Below are 18,777 nucleotides of genomic sequence, written 5' to 3'. Positions count from 1 at the left end.
GCATTTCGTACAGTTCAGCCATCAGCATTGGTGAAGCTGCAAAGTGATCAACAAACTGTGAGATAATTGGTGATTCATGTCCATATGTATTACCCAAGTGAATTAATTCTTTTACCCTGCGGGAAGGCACATGTATGACTCGGTGATTGTTCCTTGACATTGTGTTACGCCAGAATTCTTTGTAAAGCTGGAATTCTAGGGTTTCGTTTGACCTTGCTCTTTTTTAAATCACAGAACCGCTTGACCATTTAAGGGGGTGGGGGGGGGTGGAGACACATATAGAATTTTTTTATGGGTACACTGCCTGACGACTGGGAGTAGGCTATGTAAGGTGTCAAACCGAGGGACTTAAGCACAAATAAACAATACAGAGCAGTTTGTCGTAATAAATCAATTAAATTCCTTTATTTTACTCTGATATCAATTGATTTAATAACTTAAGAACAAGTCGAGTAATCTTTAAAAATTTTTTATCAATATTGTCAATAAATACCATAAATAATTTTAGTGCGATACGACCATTTTTTTTATCTCCCCAAAGGCACATACAAATTTAATTTCCCCTTAAAGGGAAGGTAGGCTACACGCTTGGTAATCATTGGAGAGCTGTCGATAGTATAAAACATTGTGAGAAACGGCTCCCTTTGAAGGAACATAGCTTTTGAGAAAGAGGTTATTTGTCAAACTCGTCCAACAAGGGTGTTTTTTCTCTCATCATTTTCTCGCAACTTCGATGACCAATTTAGCTCAAATTTTCACAGGTTTGTTATTTTATGCTTATGTTGAGATACACCAAGTGAGAAGACTGGTCTTTGACAATTTACCAAACGTGTACCTTCCCTTTAACTCGCACAGGCTAAACCTCCCTGCTAACCCGTGAAATTAAGCTCGACGTATATTAAGCTGACTTTAAAGGAGCACGTTGCCTTGGATCGGTCGAGTTGGTCTTTAAAAGCGTTTGTTATGGCTGGAAAGATATTTTAAAAGTAGAATATAATGATCCACACAAGTATCACTCGAAATTGCGTGGTTTTCCTCTTACCTCGTCGTCAAACACGGTCGACCATTTATGGGAGTCAAATTTTTGACTCCCATAAATGGCCGACCGTGTTAGTTCGCAAAGTTAAAGGAAAACCATGCAATTTCGAGGCAAACATGTGTGGATCATTGTATTCTACTTTTAAAACATCTTTCCAACCATATGCATTTTATAACAAATGGTTACAAAACGCTTTTTATAGACCAACTCGTCCGATCCAAGGCAACGTGCTCCTTTAAGCTAACGGTAAGCAGAGCCATGAAGTTAGGCACTTGGCCCAAAAACAGTTGGGCACCAGTCACAGCAATGTAATGTTATTTCGGCTTGTAGGCTTTTTCTGTTAAATTCTTCTCTTTGTTTAGCAAGTTTTTGTGCCTACAGGTTTTATGAAATTGGGCCCCGATTCTAGAGAAACCTCACCCTCAACGACCACAGAACGTAAAATAAACAACTCAGTTATCATAAAAAAAGAGTGCTCTCATTTAAGTAATTCATTTAAAGCTTAACATTAGAACCATCACTACAATAAAAAAAACATGCAACCAGACGCTTGGCTCCAAATCGATAAAACAGACTATAACAGTAAGAGTGCATTTTCCCAAAATCTTCAAAATTAAGAATTCCTTTTCCAATACAAATTGGCAAAAATGCATGTATTATGTTGATTATTCTTACGTGACTGAATACTGTCATGAAATTAGGTGCACTATGTTAAGTACACAAAACTTCGGTGGTAATAGACCGTAAAAGTCTGGCACGTGTTCGAACAAAACATCGCACTTCAGCGGGTTAAAACGTTCGAAGACAGGTGAGACTTGCACAAGTCTACTCATATAATCTTTTTAATCTTTGCTGAAACAACATTGATAAGGCTACAACGGACGTTTCCTCTAAACAAAATATTTGGATGTAGTTTGTAAATAATAATATTAAACTGTCAACTAAAGAAACTCTGACTTCATGTCTTCAGTTTGAGCGCTCAGCTTGTAACTATCGTCAAATAAACAGCTGTTGGTTCAAAATTTCTGGTGACTTAAAATTTCAGGTTTTAGAAGAAGAAAACAAAAATCAACATTTCGGCAAACTTTGGCAATGTCAATGAGTCTTTATAACTGGCAAACCTGAATTGAAATGCCTTTGACACTAAACATTATCGGTTCACTTCAAACGGATTGCTATAGTTGGCAAGGGTTGTAGTAGGCCTACAATGGGTAAATATGCTGTTAAGAACGATTAATATGTTTTTGCAGAGTTCGATTACTATTTCTGTTGAGCAAGTATAAACTGCGACAAGAAGAAAATGGTTAAACAACTCACTGAGAAGTAGGTCCTGGATAGTTACATTGCATATAAAGTGAATATAACAAGTTATAAAGATAATTGTTTCTAAATGCTAAATGAACTTCTTTACTTTCTGTGATGTAATAAGAGGCACATAATCTACCGTCCCGCGGCTACGTATTGCGGCTCCTTCTTTCCCCACATTCATATAAATACTAGTCTTGGCTCAAGACGTCAGTGATCGATAGTGGATAGTTTACTACGCTCAGTTATGATAAACCATGGATTAACCAACTTGACTGACGACTTGTACCAGTCACGTTGGTTAAATCATATCGTCAGAGGGCGCCCTGTAGCGATTTACATCTGAGCGTTGTTCACTATCAACGTCTTGAGCCAAGACTGTATCAATACACTGGAACCAAATATCATTTTGTTATAATTCTGTACACTTTTATAAACGTTGATAAGATGATTTTTACAACTGTCATTAATAAACATACCAAATTCGTGCATAGTTGTATACTTAAGAATACGATTAATAATAGATAATATTATGGAATATTAATATATAAATGTTTTACTTTATACTTTTCATAGTAGTATTTACCAGTGAAAACGAGTTTTCAATTTTAATTTGTTTCACCTCCATAAATAAACAGATCATTTTCTTCACTCTTCGATGACACCCGATAAAATCTATAATTTTTTTATTTTGTTGAAATATTAATAATTACTTAGAGATGTATAAAGACACAAGCAGTGACGCTGATATAGCAATTATTAAAGCATGGTGCATGATCTTAAAGACAGTGGACGCTACTGGTAATTGTCAAAGACTAGTCTTCACAGTTGGTGTATCTCAACATATGCATAAAATAACAAACCTGTGAAAATTTGAGCTCAATCGGTCGTCGAAGTTGCGAGATATTAATGAAAGAAAAACATACCCTTGTCGCCCCAGTTGTGTGCTTTCGGATGCTTTATTTCAAGACCTCAAATTCTAAATCTGAGGTCTCGAAATCAAATTCGTGGAAAATTACTTCTCTCTCGAAAACTATTTAACTTCAGAGGGAGCGGTTTCTCACAATGTTTTATATGATTAACCTCTCCCCATTACTCGTCACCAAGTAAGATGTTATGCTAATAATTATTTTGAGTAATTACCAATAGTGTCCACTGCCTTTAACAGTGGTTGTTTGAGCAATCTAGCGCTGTCCACTTAAATCCTTGCAACCGATTCATGAAAGAGTCGGTTTATTCCGATCCTCTAGTTTCAATAAAAGCAACAACAAAAACTTAAAAAAATAATCAGGAAAACAAAATAATCTTAATTATAAAACTGCGTATGTTTGACTTGATTTTGTGCGCATTAGGTACGATTGGCTAAATCGAAATACAGAGTGAGCTTTCAGATTAATTACCTTTATATCGGTCATAAAACAAATCATGCATTTCAGTTCATAGGTCTGGATGGATATTTACTATGATTTAATATATAAACTAATTTCAACATTTTCATTGTTACATTTGATCGATTTTTTAAATGTTCCATCGAACATTTTCCCCTTATTAACAATTAGACAAATGAATAGGAAAGATGTAACATTGGTTCATAGAAGGTCATAGTTTGTCCACCATTTTGTAAGAGGCATTGCCGCATTGCTCAATAGCTATGGCAGTAGCTCGCGTGCATACGCACGTGGTCCCAAAGTACGTGGGACTGGTCCCAAAATGTTCGAAAACGCGCGAGACTTGAACGTCCAAGACCCTGAAATGTAACCGTCTTTAATTTGGCGAACTAATTTTTTAATTCATCACTCAGCATCCGTTTGGTTTGTTCGTCATTAAGCAATAGACGCCACAACAGTTGAACAAGTTAAATCATGTGTTCAGGAATGGCCCCAGTGTAACCTGTTTTAAACGAGCTCCCGGAAGTGTTTGAATATTTTTAAATTTTGAGGTCACAATGATTCAGTTAAAGGTTCACAGTCGTAAAAGAGTCGGTTTGCTTTCACTTGTAGAGCCCGTTCTAACATTATATTTTAGAACAAATATTTGTACAGAAGAAAACCTCCAAAAGACTATAAAAGACATAAGATTTATCGTCAACTAATTGGCTTGTAATGATAGGTTTATGTTTACTGCATGTGCTGAGGATGCACTTAAACAGCGCATTTTTTATGGTTGTGCACATTGATGTATATCAGAAGAAATGTGGGGGAAAAAAATATCAGACGTTTTCTCCTCACGTAGGGCTGCCCTAACCCAAGTTTCTAGTCCACCCATACTGAAGCAAACTTGCAAGCAATTCTTGTAAGCAGATGGTGGCCCAGCAGTTTTCCATTGCAACCTAACACACAAACTGCCTTGACCTGTTGGGAAATACTGTTTTGGACACCCAAATTTCCTGGGGTAAAAACAATGATTTGCTAGAAGTGAAACGTCTTTAATATGCAAGTTTGCCAGTGCAACTGCTATAGGGAAGACGGTCACCATACAATCTCACGTCCAAAAGTACCAAACTTTCTTACCATCCGGATTGTGCCCGTTACTTGTAACATTTGATTCTCTGGTGACTTTGGAAATCATGAGAGTCTTGTTAAAATGTTAATTGTTAATTGTGCATATTAAGGTAATATTTCTTCTATGTGGATTATCAAACGTTTTATAAACATCTGACAATCACTCCAATAAATATTTTCAATGTATATAAATCTCATGAATGTACAAGGAAAAGGACAAGTAAAAAAGGCACTGACAATACGAAGTTAAACCATGCTTAAAATGTTCACGTCGTAAGTTATTTATACCAACAACAGAAACAAAAACCTCTTGCAGAAATTATGTTTTGAAACAAAGATTGTACTTTTTTAAAAATGATATAGATAATTAAATGAATCTATAATGTACTGCTAATTTTTACGAAACTTTGCCACACAGTTTCCCCGACGAGTAAGAACTACTTCCTGCAGTAACTCACGATAAAATGTAATTTTACTATGCACTGTTTTAAACAGTTCTTTTACACAAAATTAGGCAACATTATTTTGTTACGGGCTGCAACACGCAGCGACGTCATTCTCGCCACTATGGCGTGCTTTCAAATGCTTGACCCAAGATTGACGGGTGGATGTGGTCTGTTGGCATACTTGACACGAGAGGGCGTCCCAGTCAGTTCCTCTGACATCTTACGGAAGTTTCTGTACACAATACAGTTTATTACTCCTGCTACAAGGCATAGGCCGAATGCAAGCCAGGCGACAATAAATGACCATCCGTGATGCCACCCACCCCCGGATGACTCATTATTGTTATTTTTTGATGTATGAATACTCAGCATCATAGAGTGTCCAACCAACATGAACATTCCTGTAAAAAAAAAAAAAAAAAAGTAAATTAAATTTAAATTTAAAAACCAAAACTTTTAACAACAACAACGACATCAACAGCGAAAACGACGATGACAACAACAGCGACAGCGACAACGGCATCGACACAACGACAAAATAGTGACAGCGACATCGACAACGATAACAACAACAATAACAACAACAGCGGCAGCGACAACAACAACGATAACGGCAACGACGGCAACGACAACAAAGACAGCGACAACGACAACGACAGCAACAGCAACAACAACAACAACAACAACAACAGTAGGGGCAGGAACAGCAATGAAACAATAATATCAACACTAATAATGGACGCATCAGCAACAACAACAACGTTAACAGCAACATCATCATCAGAAGAAGAACAGGAGCAGCAGCAGCAGCAGCAGCAACAACAACAACAACAACAACAACAACAACAACAACAACAATATCAATAGCCACATCAATCAACAACAACAGCAACAGCAGCAACAGCAATATCAATAGCCACATCAATCAACAACAACAACAACAGCAACAGCAATATCAATAGCCACATCAATCAACAACAACAGCAACAGCAGCAACAGCAATATCAATAGCCACATCAATCAACAACAACAACAACAGCAACAGCAATATCAATAGCCACATCAATCAACAACAACAGCAACAGCAGCAACAGCAATATCAATAGCCACATCAATCAACAACAACAACAGCAACAACAACAACAGCAATATCAATAGCCACATCAATCAACAACAACAACAACAGCAACAGCAGCAACAGCAATATCAATAGCCACATCAATCAACAGTAGCAGCAACAACAGTAACAGCAACGGCAAAATCAACATCAACGAAACTATTCCAGTGCAAATGTTGATGACGAAGTTGTTCTATCATTGAGCAGTACTGCTCTTAAATATGAGAAATTACCCACCTGAAAAGAACATTGTAAATGCAGCAACGAGTACTGCTAGAGGTTGCTGCTTGAAGATAGCTATACCAGCAACGCAACATCCCGCTAGAGTTGCAGCAACTCCAATCAGCTCAAATGCCAGCATCGACTGGAAATATACTAGAGAAAATACAGACAAAGACACACAAAACAAATTAATCACAAATTAATAACATTATGGTATTGACTTGTGTCGCAGAACAGATTGATGGCAAATGTTCCACTTCACAATCGATGTTCACATTGTTCGCTGCCCGAAATGTTCAGGGTTTTCTTAATTGGTATGGGAACGGTTGTTTGTACAGACAACCTTTATCTTCAACGTACTGTGCAATCCCCTCTTTCACATGTTCCTTTTAGGTTCATGATTTTAATTAGTAATATTTTACTTGATATGCGGGAACTAAAAATAGTAAAGATAGTAAAAATTATGTGTGAAAGTTTAGCGACACGTATTTACCTGAACGTCAATGTGGGAGTAGGACATATTTTTTCGCGGACGTCATGTGAAAAATTGCCCAGCTTATCAAACTTACCATTGTCAATGTTAATATCCCTGTGCGCGAGCTAGAATTGGCAAACAGTGATGACGTCATCAACGAACATGTAGCTAAACCTTTTTACTAACACTGCAAAAACTGGGCTGTTAAAACTGACACCACATGTATTGTGAAACATCTACCGAAAATGGGTCGAAATTTACATCATTAGTGACAAAATAACACTTATTTTTGCCAACACAATTACATTGGTGTTATTTCAACACCCTGTGGTGTTAACTTGGATTCCCCCTTTAGTTGTCTATATTAATGTGACTATACCCACGGTGTCAATTGTAACACCTCGGTTCTTGCAGTGTATAATTGTATATGCCGAGTCTTCATATTTTATATTTTTCATGGTGGCCCTATTTGTTCCCATAAGGACTTTTCCTGGCCCATACAGACCGATTGCACTTTAAGCAGATAGTTCAAAAAACATGTCTGCCGATCACACACGCATGTGGGTGCGTTTAAACATTAATAATGCTGTGTAAGAATGCTTGGAAACAATGATTTGATGAAAGAACAATAAATTAGCATAAAATGCAGCAAAAGGGTGCATGATTGTAGGTTGAAGTATGAAAAGTGAACAAGAGAGACAATTAGTTTCTCCAAAGAAATTAGTAATAATTCCGAAACATAATTAATGTATTCTTATGTTAATGGTGTTCTAGTAATAAAGCCAAATGTTATTCACAAACAGCTAAGATGTGTTTAAGGCACTGGACTCTGTAGGTGATAGCTCCAAGTTATTTTGAGCACTAAAAACCTTTTGGTAACGAGTAATGGAGAGCTGTTTATAAAGTAAAAACATTGAGAGAAACGGCTCCCTCCGAAGTAACGTAGTTTTTTAAGTAAGAGGTAATTTCTCACTCAAATAATAAAATACTTCAGGCCTGAAACCTTTTGTCTGTAGGCACATAAACTTGTGCAACAAATGGTGTTTTCTTGCATTATTCTCTTGCAACTTCGATGACCAATTTAGTCCAAATTTTCCGAGGTTAGTTATTCTATGCATATGTTGGGATACACCAAGTGAGAATAATGGTCTTTGATAATTGCCAAATGTGACCATCCACCACCAATGGGCTGTAAAGTTGACACTTTTACTGTTATGGGCTCAATGCATTTTTGGAGAGAGTGTGTAATCAGCTTCAAAATGATACCATCCACATTTAAATCAAACTTTTCTTGACGAAGTTATGATTTCTCAAAGCCACCTACTTTTTTATTCAGATTTCTCAAAGATTTCTTGAAAACCCAAACAATTTAATAGGCTCTGCAATGTACAAGTGCAACTTTACAGCCTATTGGTGGTGGATGGTCACAAATGTGTCCGTGCCAGAATTGGATACAAACAAATTGTCCCTCTCTGTGCTAAGATTTACCTAAGAAACCCGTGCACATTTTACTTCACATATACACCACATTGATACAAACTTACCAGATTAACGATTTAAATCTGAACAATTATTGCCGACTTCATCAAGGGATACGGGAGCCCCAAAAGACACACATAAGTTAAAAATGCCCGCTCGCATTACGTTTAAAACCTGAGTGTTAGTGGACGTTTCTTCAAAATGCGGCCGTTGTTTCAAATAACGTCAATTCAACTCTGAACGGCTGTTTGCCGGGTTATTTACAGAAGAGATAAAACAAATTATTGTCGATAAGAATTAAGGAAGATTTTACATGACTGCTTGTTGTACAATTAGCTAATTATGTCACCCTAGATGGTAACAAGCATACAACTACCTGTGGGCCAACAATGTCACTGTGGTCACATACATTTAAAAACTGCCTGCGATGATATCAGCTGCTGCTTTTTTGTTTGCTTTATACAGCAGTACTACAAAAAGCAAGACCAGAGAGAGAGAAAAAGAGGCAACAATAAAGCTAAGCAAAGAATATTAAGCTGCTTAGAAAATTGCTTAGAATGTAAGCATGGACACCCAAGCATGATATGGCAACACCGCAAATCAGCAAAGCTGAGGCAAAAAATTGCCTGATTTGAAAATAGCTCTACATAGCACAAACCAAGTTATTTCCGATACCTCAAATCTAACCCCTAACAAATTATCATCAAAATGTTTTAAATGCCGGGTTTTTTTTATCAATGGTCATCTTCCTACTTTCTACTTTTATATTTCTTCTTCTAATACACATCTCGCACTTAAAAACCATTGCATTTGGGAGACCTTTTGATGGCCTTGTGATTGGCAACTGTCTATTAAAAAAAATAAGTAATACAACTTTCAATTTTGCTTTTTCCTGATTTGCAAACTTATACATTATGTCTACTTATATTCCAATGAGTTCGCGCTTTGGATTTTGAAATTGCTAATTGCCTCAGATTCAATTCTATATATCTGTCAGGTCTGTGCGCCCTCCACTCTTATCTCCAGGAATAGACTATTCTGAATAATCATAGTAATAACAAAATACAGTATAGGCCTACTATACCAGTTTCTTGACTTGTAGCCCTTTATCTGCCCCAGCGGGCATCAAGCGCTCATTATTTTTACAATATCAAGAGCTATTTTTGAAGAATGAGACCCCGCGGGACGTCTACACTTTTAAAAAGATTCTGTTTTTCAATTCTTTAGATTGTAAAAACATAAAAGAGGAAGGGAAATTACCAATTCAGTTTTGTGATGCACTCATTTTTCAATCGATAGAGTCCTCATGTCAGTAGGGGAAAATTACAAATCTCTAACCTCACATTAAAATGGTATAATTTGACTTTAACTTGCCATTATGTTCGATAACCTTATAGTGCAATAAAATTGTCAACATTCAAAACATTTGATGTCATCACTTTGGGGAAAATTGGTATATTTTAAGACATCATGATGTCATTGGACGCCACAACAACAAGGGATGAAGCAAAAACATCTTCGTACAAAATTGTAGAGCCCAAACTTTACTCACATGTCATCAAACTGTGAAGGTAATTTATTTTTATTTATTTATTTTAAATCTTTAGACATACACAGTGATTACAAGTGGCTGTCAAGGTTACACAAAAGTATAAAAATTAACTGTCGTTGTCGGTTTTAAGGACCTCTCTTGTGTACATTTGACCTTGTATATAAATATTGCTGTGCATAATTGTGTTAATCCATGCAAGAAACATATTTTTATACCTGATATTCTTAATTTATATTGTTATCTGTATGTGTATTGTTATACAATTTATTTAGTGTTTTTGTCTTTACTGTTAAATCAAGGCCAGTTTTAATTTCCCCCGTGTGGGATAATAAAGTTCTTATCTTATCTTATCTTATCTTATCTTATCTTATCTAGAAATGTGTAAAACCAGACCCCTGCCAAATATAAAAACACAACATTTTAACGCGAGGACTATATTGAGTACATCACAAAATTAATTTGTGCATGTCCCTTCCTGGGTCAAATTATTTGTTTCTCATCAAAAAGAAAGTTATGATTTCTGCAGATGACATCGACGTACATGCTATTCATAGTCGTGTGATAATTTTTCTTCCCGTTACCAAAAAAAACCGCATTTATAACTCTAAGATACTGCATTCTTCTTCTTGTTTGTATACAATGTTTTTTTCCAGCAGATTGTTCAATGATTGATCAGTATATGTGTGAGCGTGTTTTTGTTGTTGTCAGTTTGAGCGCCCCCGCTTTCCGGGAACCATAACTACGGTTGCAAACAATGGTATCACAAAGAAGAGTTCTCACGTGGTCGACAAGTTTTTGTGTGTTAGTTTTTTGTTTGTTAGTCTTTTATTTCTCATTAAAAACATTGTTATTTTTGGGGGATGGGGTCTGAAGGGAGTGTTGTTAAAATAATTAGTGTATTTGTTTAAGGTTAATAAAATAATAACAAAATGTTAACAAAGATGGCAGGTTAATAAACAAATCAACAAAATATTTAATGGAATTAATCCAAATGGTTTACCAAAAGGAATGTTAATTTGCAGATAAAAAAGTATTAATAAGGCCTAGGTCTAAAGCCAATAGTAGAACACAAAAATACGTCAAGGACTAAAAGCCTAAACGTGAATACGGACAGACGGACGAAACACTTAAACCAATTTAATATTCAAGTTAAAAAATAAAACCTCTTCCAAAATTGTGTTTTGCTTCTTCTTTCTGATTAGTGTCATGGGTGTCACTTGTGCATCGAGTTTTAAATGTTGGCATTCCTTGCCAGTGCACATGTGCAATGAACACATAAAAATTGCGGAAAGATTAAGAAAAAAATACAAGAAAACTGCCACAGAATGAGTGTTAATTCATCATGTTATGAGAAATAGATTTGCGTGAGTGAATAAAAAGAAGTTGAAAAAAAGCAACAAAAACACTAACCTTCTGATGTCTCTATAACCTTTGTTAGAGTAAACTCGGTTGGTTTTGTCCTGTTCGATATTGCCCCAGCCAAAGGAGCTGTCGGCAGTCAATAAGTAATCAAGCAGTTTGGGTATACGATTATTAATCTTTTAAAGACTCGCCTTTACTTTCTAATGAACTACGATCTTCACTGCCTTAAAGGGCAATAATTATACACGATCCCTTTGGTGATGCATGTGATGCTGCCACCAACGTCCAAACTTTGTCAGTCTTTTGACACATTTTTTAAGCAGTCGTTAATAAGTAAAGATCACCACGTGCAATCACATTGTAGTTAATTGTGCAACTCCTCATTAACAGCGTTGGAAACTCCATATGTCTGTCTCATTTTCGTTACATATTCTTGCACATTGATTTGTGTTATACGAACAGACCAAAGACACATGTTCCAAGCCAGTGTTAATAAAAACGTCGTACTAAAAACTTCCTTATGAAGTCTTCCTCCATTTTTCTATGCTCCATTGACGTTTAGTGAAAAGCTTAGCGATAACCTACTGCTGTTTACTGATACAATCAGATTCCATTTCATTAATAAGTTACTTAAGTGCAATGTTTGAGTTTGTAGTGTGTGTGTTTCTTAAGATTCTAAGACTCATGTGAATTTTGATCTGTCAGCCAATTGGGTTTACAGCACAATGCACCCAACCATCATCGATTTGAAACACTAAACATGCATTATTTTCCTTCATGCATGACGTATGTGCTGCTTTCAAAAGAAAATGGCGCTCGGAAAAATTAAATCGTGGTAGTCTAGTTTTGAGATCATCCTCATCCCCAAGGCTGTTGACCAACAAGGTTCCCTACCCGGGAACTCTGAAAGCGGCATACCCATTAACGTTGTAGCGGGCGAGAGTCTTGGGCGGGGTCGTGAAAAGTGTAGTAATAAGGAAAGAGGTGATGGAGGGGGGTACTTACACAACTCCTTGGCGTTTTTCATGGTGGATAGATTCATGATGATATTTAAACACTCCCAATCTGTAAACGAAATAAAAAAAAGTTAGAGAAAATATTCAACCGTTCCCTGCAAACAGGTAAATAGGTGATCCTACTGATAGTTTATGAAAAGAGCAGAAAAACAACCATACGTAAATACACAATCAAAGCTATACATTTATATTTTTGCATCCCTGTGGTGTGTGGAAACTTCTGTTGGGCTTTATTTTGTTCGTTCCATACCCTGATAAAACATCTTCTCAAATATTTTGAACACAAAGGTCCTCTTTATATGTGTTCCTCTTTATCTTTGACCAACAAAGTCTTGTATGGGAACCTATACCCAAGCTCCAGCAAAAATCAGACAGAGAAGGATGTGTTTTGCTGCCCACTGCATACAGGAGCAAAGATGAACCAGTGTCAAATATTATTCTGTTGACCCCTAAGAATGGGAGGAGGAAATCTGGTAGACCGGTGTCGCATGCAATAATGTCCTCTATGCAATACTATCCGGAGGACAGTATTGCATATGCAATAACGTCCGCCGGACGGTTTTGCATAATGCAATCGTGTCCGCCCGGACGCTGCTGCATAATGCAATTGTGTCCGGCCGGACACATTTGCATATGCAGTTGTGTCCGCCCCCGTGCAAAACCGTCCTTGCAGTAAATTAAACGCCCTTGGTCGACGGAACACGTACGCCGTTTTTGTACAAGCTAAGTGCATGTCATGAATGACATGGGAAATGTACGGCTGTTGGGTATTCGCTGCAATCATAAACTACGTGAATATTCATGCTGCATATACTACGTGGGTTCAGTGCATGCACTCTCGCTTACGCGCGCACTTTACATGTACAGTCATGCACATGTCCACCGGACGGTTTTTGCATAGCCCCGGACACGATTGCATATGCAAAAATGTCCGGAGCGGACAGTATATATTAAATATAAATTGTCTATTGTCTCAACGAGCAACGGGCCAGTACCACACAATTCCTATCTCGAGCTAAACCTACGTCCCAAGTTTTTCATTTGAAAAAAGAAAGAAAAAAAGTCAAGATTCGTGTTCTAGTTTACACGGCACATCCATCTCTTTTTATTCTTGTTGATATCTTTCCGTTACCTTGCACAAAAAAGCATGTATTATTTACACTAGGGGAAAGGACTAGGGTGCCTCTAATGGCTAATACCGCGTTGCCATCACTTCCCTCTATTACAATGCATTTATATATGGAAACTTAGATGGAAACCGGCATATTATAACACACTCGGCCAGGTCTGTACACGACCCCTTGGCAAGGGAGCGTGGCTAATGTGCGGGAGTATCTCCCGCTCGATTGAGTGCGTGTATGTCTGTTACCATGCCAACCGGGGTTATATTTTCATGGTAACAAATATATAATAATGTGCTGTTACTTGCATTGTATCAAAAAGGAGAAAAATAATACGTCGAATTGTTTAGTAGAGCTATACAGACTTTCGGGTAAAACAACCTATGTAATAAAAATACAACCGCGTAGCACCCAAACTTTCTTAAAGCAATCGCACAACATCGGTAAACAGTATTGTCTAAGTAAAGGCCCACATTTAAAATAACAAACCTGTGAAAATTTAGGCCCATCGGTCATCGGAGTCGGGAGAAAATAACGGGAAAACCCAGCCTTGTTTCCGCACGTTTCGCCGTGTCATGACATGTGTTTAAAATAAATCCACCTTTGAAAATTTGAACTCAATTGCTCGTCGAAGTACGAGAGAATAATGAAAGAAGAAACACCCTTGTCGCACAAGTTGTGTGCTTTCAGATGTCTGAATCCGAGACCTCAGCAGCTGAGGTCTCGGATTCAATTAAATATTTTGGTGAGAAATTACTTCTTTCTCAAAAACTACGTTACTTCAGAGGGAGCCGTTTCCCACAATGTTTTATACTATTAACAGCTCTCTTTTGTTCGTTACCAAGTCAGTTTTTAAGCCAACAATTATTTTGATTAATAATTAATAGTGTCCGGTGCCTCTAAACGGTGTCTTCATTATATGCACCACACACAATGTCATGCAATTTAATCCAGTCATAAACATTCAAAAATAATATTAGCTTTTAAATACAACTAAGGTTAATGATGGAGAATCCCGGTACTATTATAAAGACTTCTCTGTTTTAAATGTACGTCCTGTCCAGCCTTAAAGGAACACATTGCCTTGGATCGGACGAGTTGGTATATAAAAACGTTTGTAACCGTTTATTATAACATGCATAATGGTTGGAAAGATGTTTTAAAAGTATAATACAATTTGATCCGCACAATTTGCACGGTTTTCCAAATTTGACTCCTAAATGGCTGACCGTGTTAGTCGACGAGGTAAAAGGAAAACCACGCAATTTCAAGTGATACTTGTGTGGATCATTGTGTTCTACTTTTACCACATCTTTCCAACCTTATGAATTTCATAACAAACGGTTACAAACGTTTTTCAAAGACCAACTCGACCGATCCAGGGCAATTCGTGTTCCTTAAAGGTCAACCCTCATTTCTACACTTTCTTAAAAGCCTCCTCATCTGTGTTTGTTCGTATCAAGGTGGTGTAAAGGAAACCAGGCAAGACGTGCCTAATAAAGAACTGCAAGATATTCTAATCTCTAAGACCGTTACCAAGAACTCATCACATCACAAACAACTATCCTCCCCCTCGGATTAAAGGCACTGGTCAGGACACTATTGGTAACTACTCAAAATAATTTTTTAAAAGGCAAAAAAAGGTAATGAGCAATGGAGAGCGGTTGATAGTATAAAACCTTGTAAGAAACGACCCCCTCTGAAGTAACGTAGTTCTTTAGAAAGAGGTAGGTTTTGAGAAAGACCTCAAACCTGAAGACAATAATACGACTGCCTTGAGCAAGGCTAACTTTCATTAGACATTCGATAGCACACAAATTTGTGAAACAGGTTTTTTTTTCTTTCATTACTCATTTGCAATGAGTCAAAATATTCACAGAGTTGTTACGTTTTGCATTGTGTTGGGATACACCAAGTGAGAATACTGGTCTTTGATAATATTCCCAAAGGTGGTGAGGCCCTTTAAAACATGCACCTCTTGCATTGTTTTTGAAAGAAGGATACTAGAACCTTGGACCCTGATACAGGCACTGGATCATTAGACATCCAGACAGTTTATATTAGACGCATCTCAAGACGTAGGGGACAATTTCTTCTTCTCTTAACAAGATATGTCACGTTTCGGTTGAGTGTCGAGAGGTTCTTTTTAGCAAGCTGAAGATTATTATTGATATGGTTTCCCAGCAACAACAAAACAACCAGAATTTGTTGTATTTCATTTTTTTTTCCCGCGCTCGTTGTCAGGGGAGCATTTACGTCATACAACATTTATTTGATTACACTTAGCCTATCACTTTTGTATTGCAGAACGAACTTTGCATTTAAATATCAGTTAGAAATCTATTTCCAGTATGAGTTGTTGTTGGGGTTAGTTTTATGTATAATATAGTTATTTCCTTCTTGTTTCCATTACAAATAATGCAGTAACGAAACGTGCTGACAATGCACTTTTAATCGGAAACGACGGTGACGAGTGTGGCAATTTCGTAATAAGGGCACTGGACACATTTGGTAATTATTTTCAAAGACAAGTATTCTCACTCTGTGTATCCCAACATATGCATAAAATAACAAACCTGTGCACATTTGGACTCAATTGGTCGTGGAAGTTGCATGAGAATAATGAAAGAAAAAAACACCCTTGTTGCAATACTTTCAGATACCTAAAAAAGCCTTCAGGCCTCAAGTCCTTTCATTGAGTGAGAAATTACCCCTCTCTCAAAACTGCGTTACTTCAGAGGGAGCCGTTTCTCACCATGTGTTATACTTCCAAAAGCTCTCCATAGTCGTCACCAAGAAGGTTTTTTTCATGCCAATAATTATTTTGAGTAATTGCCAATAGTGCCAGTGCCTTTAAAAACCTCTGAACACTTTGACAAGGTAGCGTAATGCATATCGATAGACCTAGACTGCTCGATCGTTGATCATGGGGCCGAACCAGGCCTTGTTAAATGAGGCAACCTTTAAGCAGACAACTTGAAGGTAACTAACCACGCTGCAAGCAAAACAAAAGAGCACTTCGGGAGTACACCATACATTGACCTTCTGTCCTAAGCAAATGTTTCTCCTGGAGACGAGCAGAGTATACTGTTCGAAACGTCGAGACCAAACCGGCTCTTCTCAGAGCCCACACTTACAAAAGAGGTTTACACGTGGTTGTTATAGCTTCATGGTTGTACCCGCAAGTTTACTATTTTATTTATAGTTTCTTCCTACATTATGTGGAGACTAACATGCGAATGTTTTTGTTTGTTTATTTGTTTGTTTGTTTGTTTGTTTATTTGTTTGTTTATTTGTTTGTTTATTTGTTTGTTTATTTGTTTGTTTATTTGTTTGTTTATTTGTTTGTTTATTTGTTTGTTTATTTGTTTGTTTATTTGTTTGTTTGTAGTTGTTTGTTGTTGTTGTTGATGTTGTTGTTGTTGTTTTGTTGTTAAAGTCACCTGGAAATAGAATTGTTTTTCTTTCAAACATAAGAGTATATGCTTACGAACAATAAAACAATTTTTTTAGTAATTGTTTGTCACGATTTATATGTTTAAAAAATATATAAAGTTGTTTGGGGGGCTGACTCCGCCTACCCCTTTTGTGACGTCAATCGAGGCAGACTTTGCATGCAATGCGTATAGTAAACACACGTGCAAAGTACATATACGTCCAATTCGTGAGTTGGTACATTTCAAAAAGTGTTTTTCTGCATTCAGCAGCAATACACCTGGTTGGCATTGCCGGAAAAAAAACATTTTTTTATTTTTTTTTAAACGTACAAACTCACGACTTGGTCCGTACATGTACTTTACATTTGTGTTTACTCTACGCATTACAGGCAAAGTCTGCCTCGATTGACGTCACGAACAGCGCCCTCTCGGGTCGGTGTCTACCCTTAAATTTGTAAATAACATAAGAACTGATTTTTTAAAAACCTTAGTTAACTGTTTATTCACATTCCACTCATCAAAACACATATATTAGTGACAAAAGCTTTATTTTGAAAAAATACCACTTCCAGGTGACTTTAATAATAATAATAAAGTAACTACATTGCTGAGGGCCTTAGACAGCTCAGTAACACTGATCATTACATTGAATGTGCTTCTGATCCCACTGAATCTTTCTCCCAAGATATCAGTGACACCCTGGTTAAGATTTATAATGCCAATGATATTGAGAAAGATACATTTAACTATCTCCTCCCACATGACCCCCGTACAGCAAGGTTCTACCTTCTACCTAAGATACACAAGCCCAATAACCCGGGGAGACCTATTGTATCTGGGAATGGTAGCCCCACAGAGCGCATTTCTGAGTTTGTTGATAGCTTCCTCAAACCCTTAGTCTGCCGTATTCCTTCCTTCATCAAGGATACCAAAGACTTTCTCCACAAACTAGATGAGGTCAAGCACCAAATACCTGACTCTGCTATTTTGGTTACTTTTGATGTTTCATCACTGTATACTAACATACCCCATCATGAAGGCATGAGTGCATGTGTCTCTGCCCTCAATGCTAGTAATCAGTCCCGCCCCTCAGTGAGTCATATTAAGGAACTCATGACCCACATTCTAATGAAGAATAATTTCACATTTTCTGACAGGCATTTTCTACAGGTACAGGGTACTGCCATGGGTACCAAAATGGCACCATCATATGCTAACCTATTCATGTCTCAGTTGGAGGACAGACTCCTGTCCTCCGCCCCCAACCGACCACTAGTTTGGTGGAGATTTATTGATGATATTTTCTCCATCTGGTGTGGTGACCAAGACAGCTTGGATGAGTTTATTGCCCATATCAACTCATTTCACCCCACCATAAAGTTCACTACCGAACAATCTCTCACCAGTGTGAACTTTCTAGATGTGACAATAACCAAGTCTCCTAATGGCCTTGTCACAGATGTTTACAGTAAACCCACCGACACCCACCAGTACCTTCTCTCCAATAGCTGTCACCCTAGTCACTGTAAGAAGGCAATTGCTTACAGTCAGGCCTTACGTATCAGGCGTATCTGTTCCACAGATACCCTGTACAAGAGGCGCTCATCAGAGCTAAGGAAACACCTTGTATCTAGGGGACACAGCGAACGTAGGGTCCAACTTGCTATCAACAGGGCTCTCAACGTACCTCGTCATACTCTGTTGA

At 37.4% G+C, this 18,777-nt stretch overlaps 1 protein-coding gene across 2 annotated transcripts; it reads right to left on the bottom strand.

Annotated features, from left to right (window-relative positions):
* Nucleotides 1-3,439: 3,439 nt before the first annotated feature.
* On the bottom strand, nucleotides 3,440-12,558 carry LOC117293149 (lens fiber membrane intrinsic protein-like). 2 transcript variants are annotated; one of them, XM_033775386.1, is made up of 4 exons: nucleotides 12,504-12,558; nucleotides 11,547-11,624; nucleotides 6,646-6,783; nucleotides 3,440-5,692 (listed from the first exon to the last, which is right to left on the bottom strand). In XM_033775386.1, exons 1-4 carry the CDS (start codon nucleotides 12,538-12,540, stop codon nucleotides 5,424-5,426), a joined length of 522 nt encoding a protein of 173 aa, XP_033631277.1. In that variant the 5' UTR covers nucleotides 12,541-12,558; the 3' UTR covers nucleotides 3,440-5,423. The 2 variants fall into 2 exon arrangements, with proteins under 2 accessions (XP_033631277.1, XP_033631278.1); XM_033775387.1 differs by lacking the exon at nucleotides 11,547-11,624.
* Between the last annotated feature and the right edge of the window lie 6,219 nt (nucleotides 12,559-18,777).

Source organism: Asterias rubens, chromosome 7, assembly GCF_902459465.1.
Source record: "Asterias rubens chromosome 7, eAstRub1.3, whole genome shotgun sequence".
In the NCBI taxonomy this organism is placed as follows: domain Eukaryota; kingdom Metazoa; phylum Echinodermata; class Asteroidea; order Forcipulatida; family Asteriidae; genus Asterias; species Asterias rubens.
This window is presented reverse-complemented; position numbering and strand designations above follow the sequence as displayed.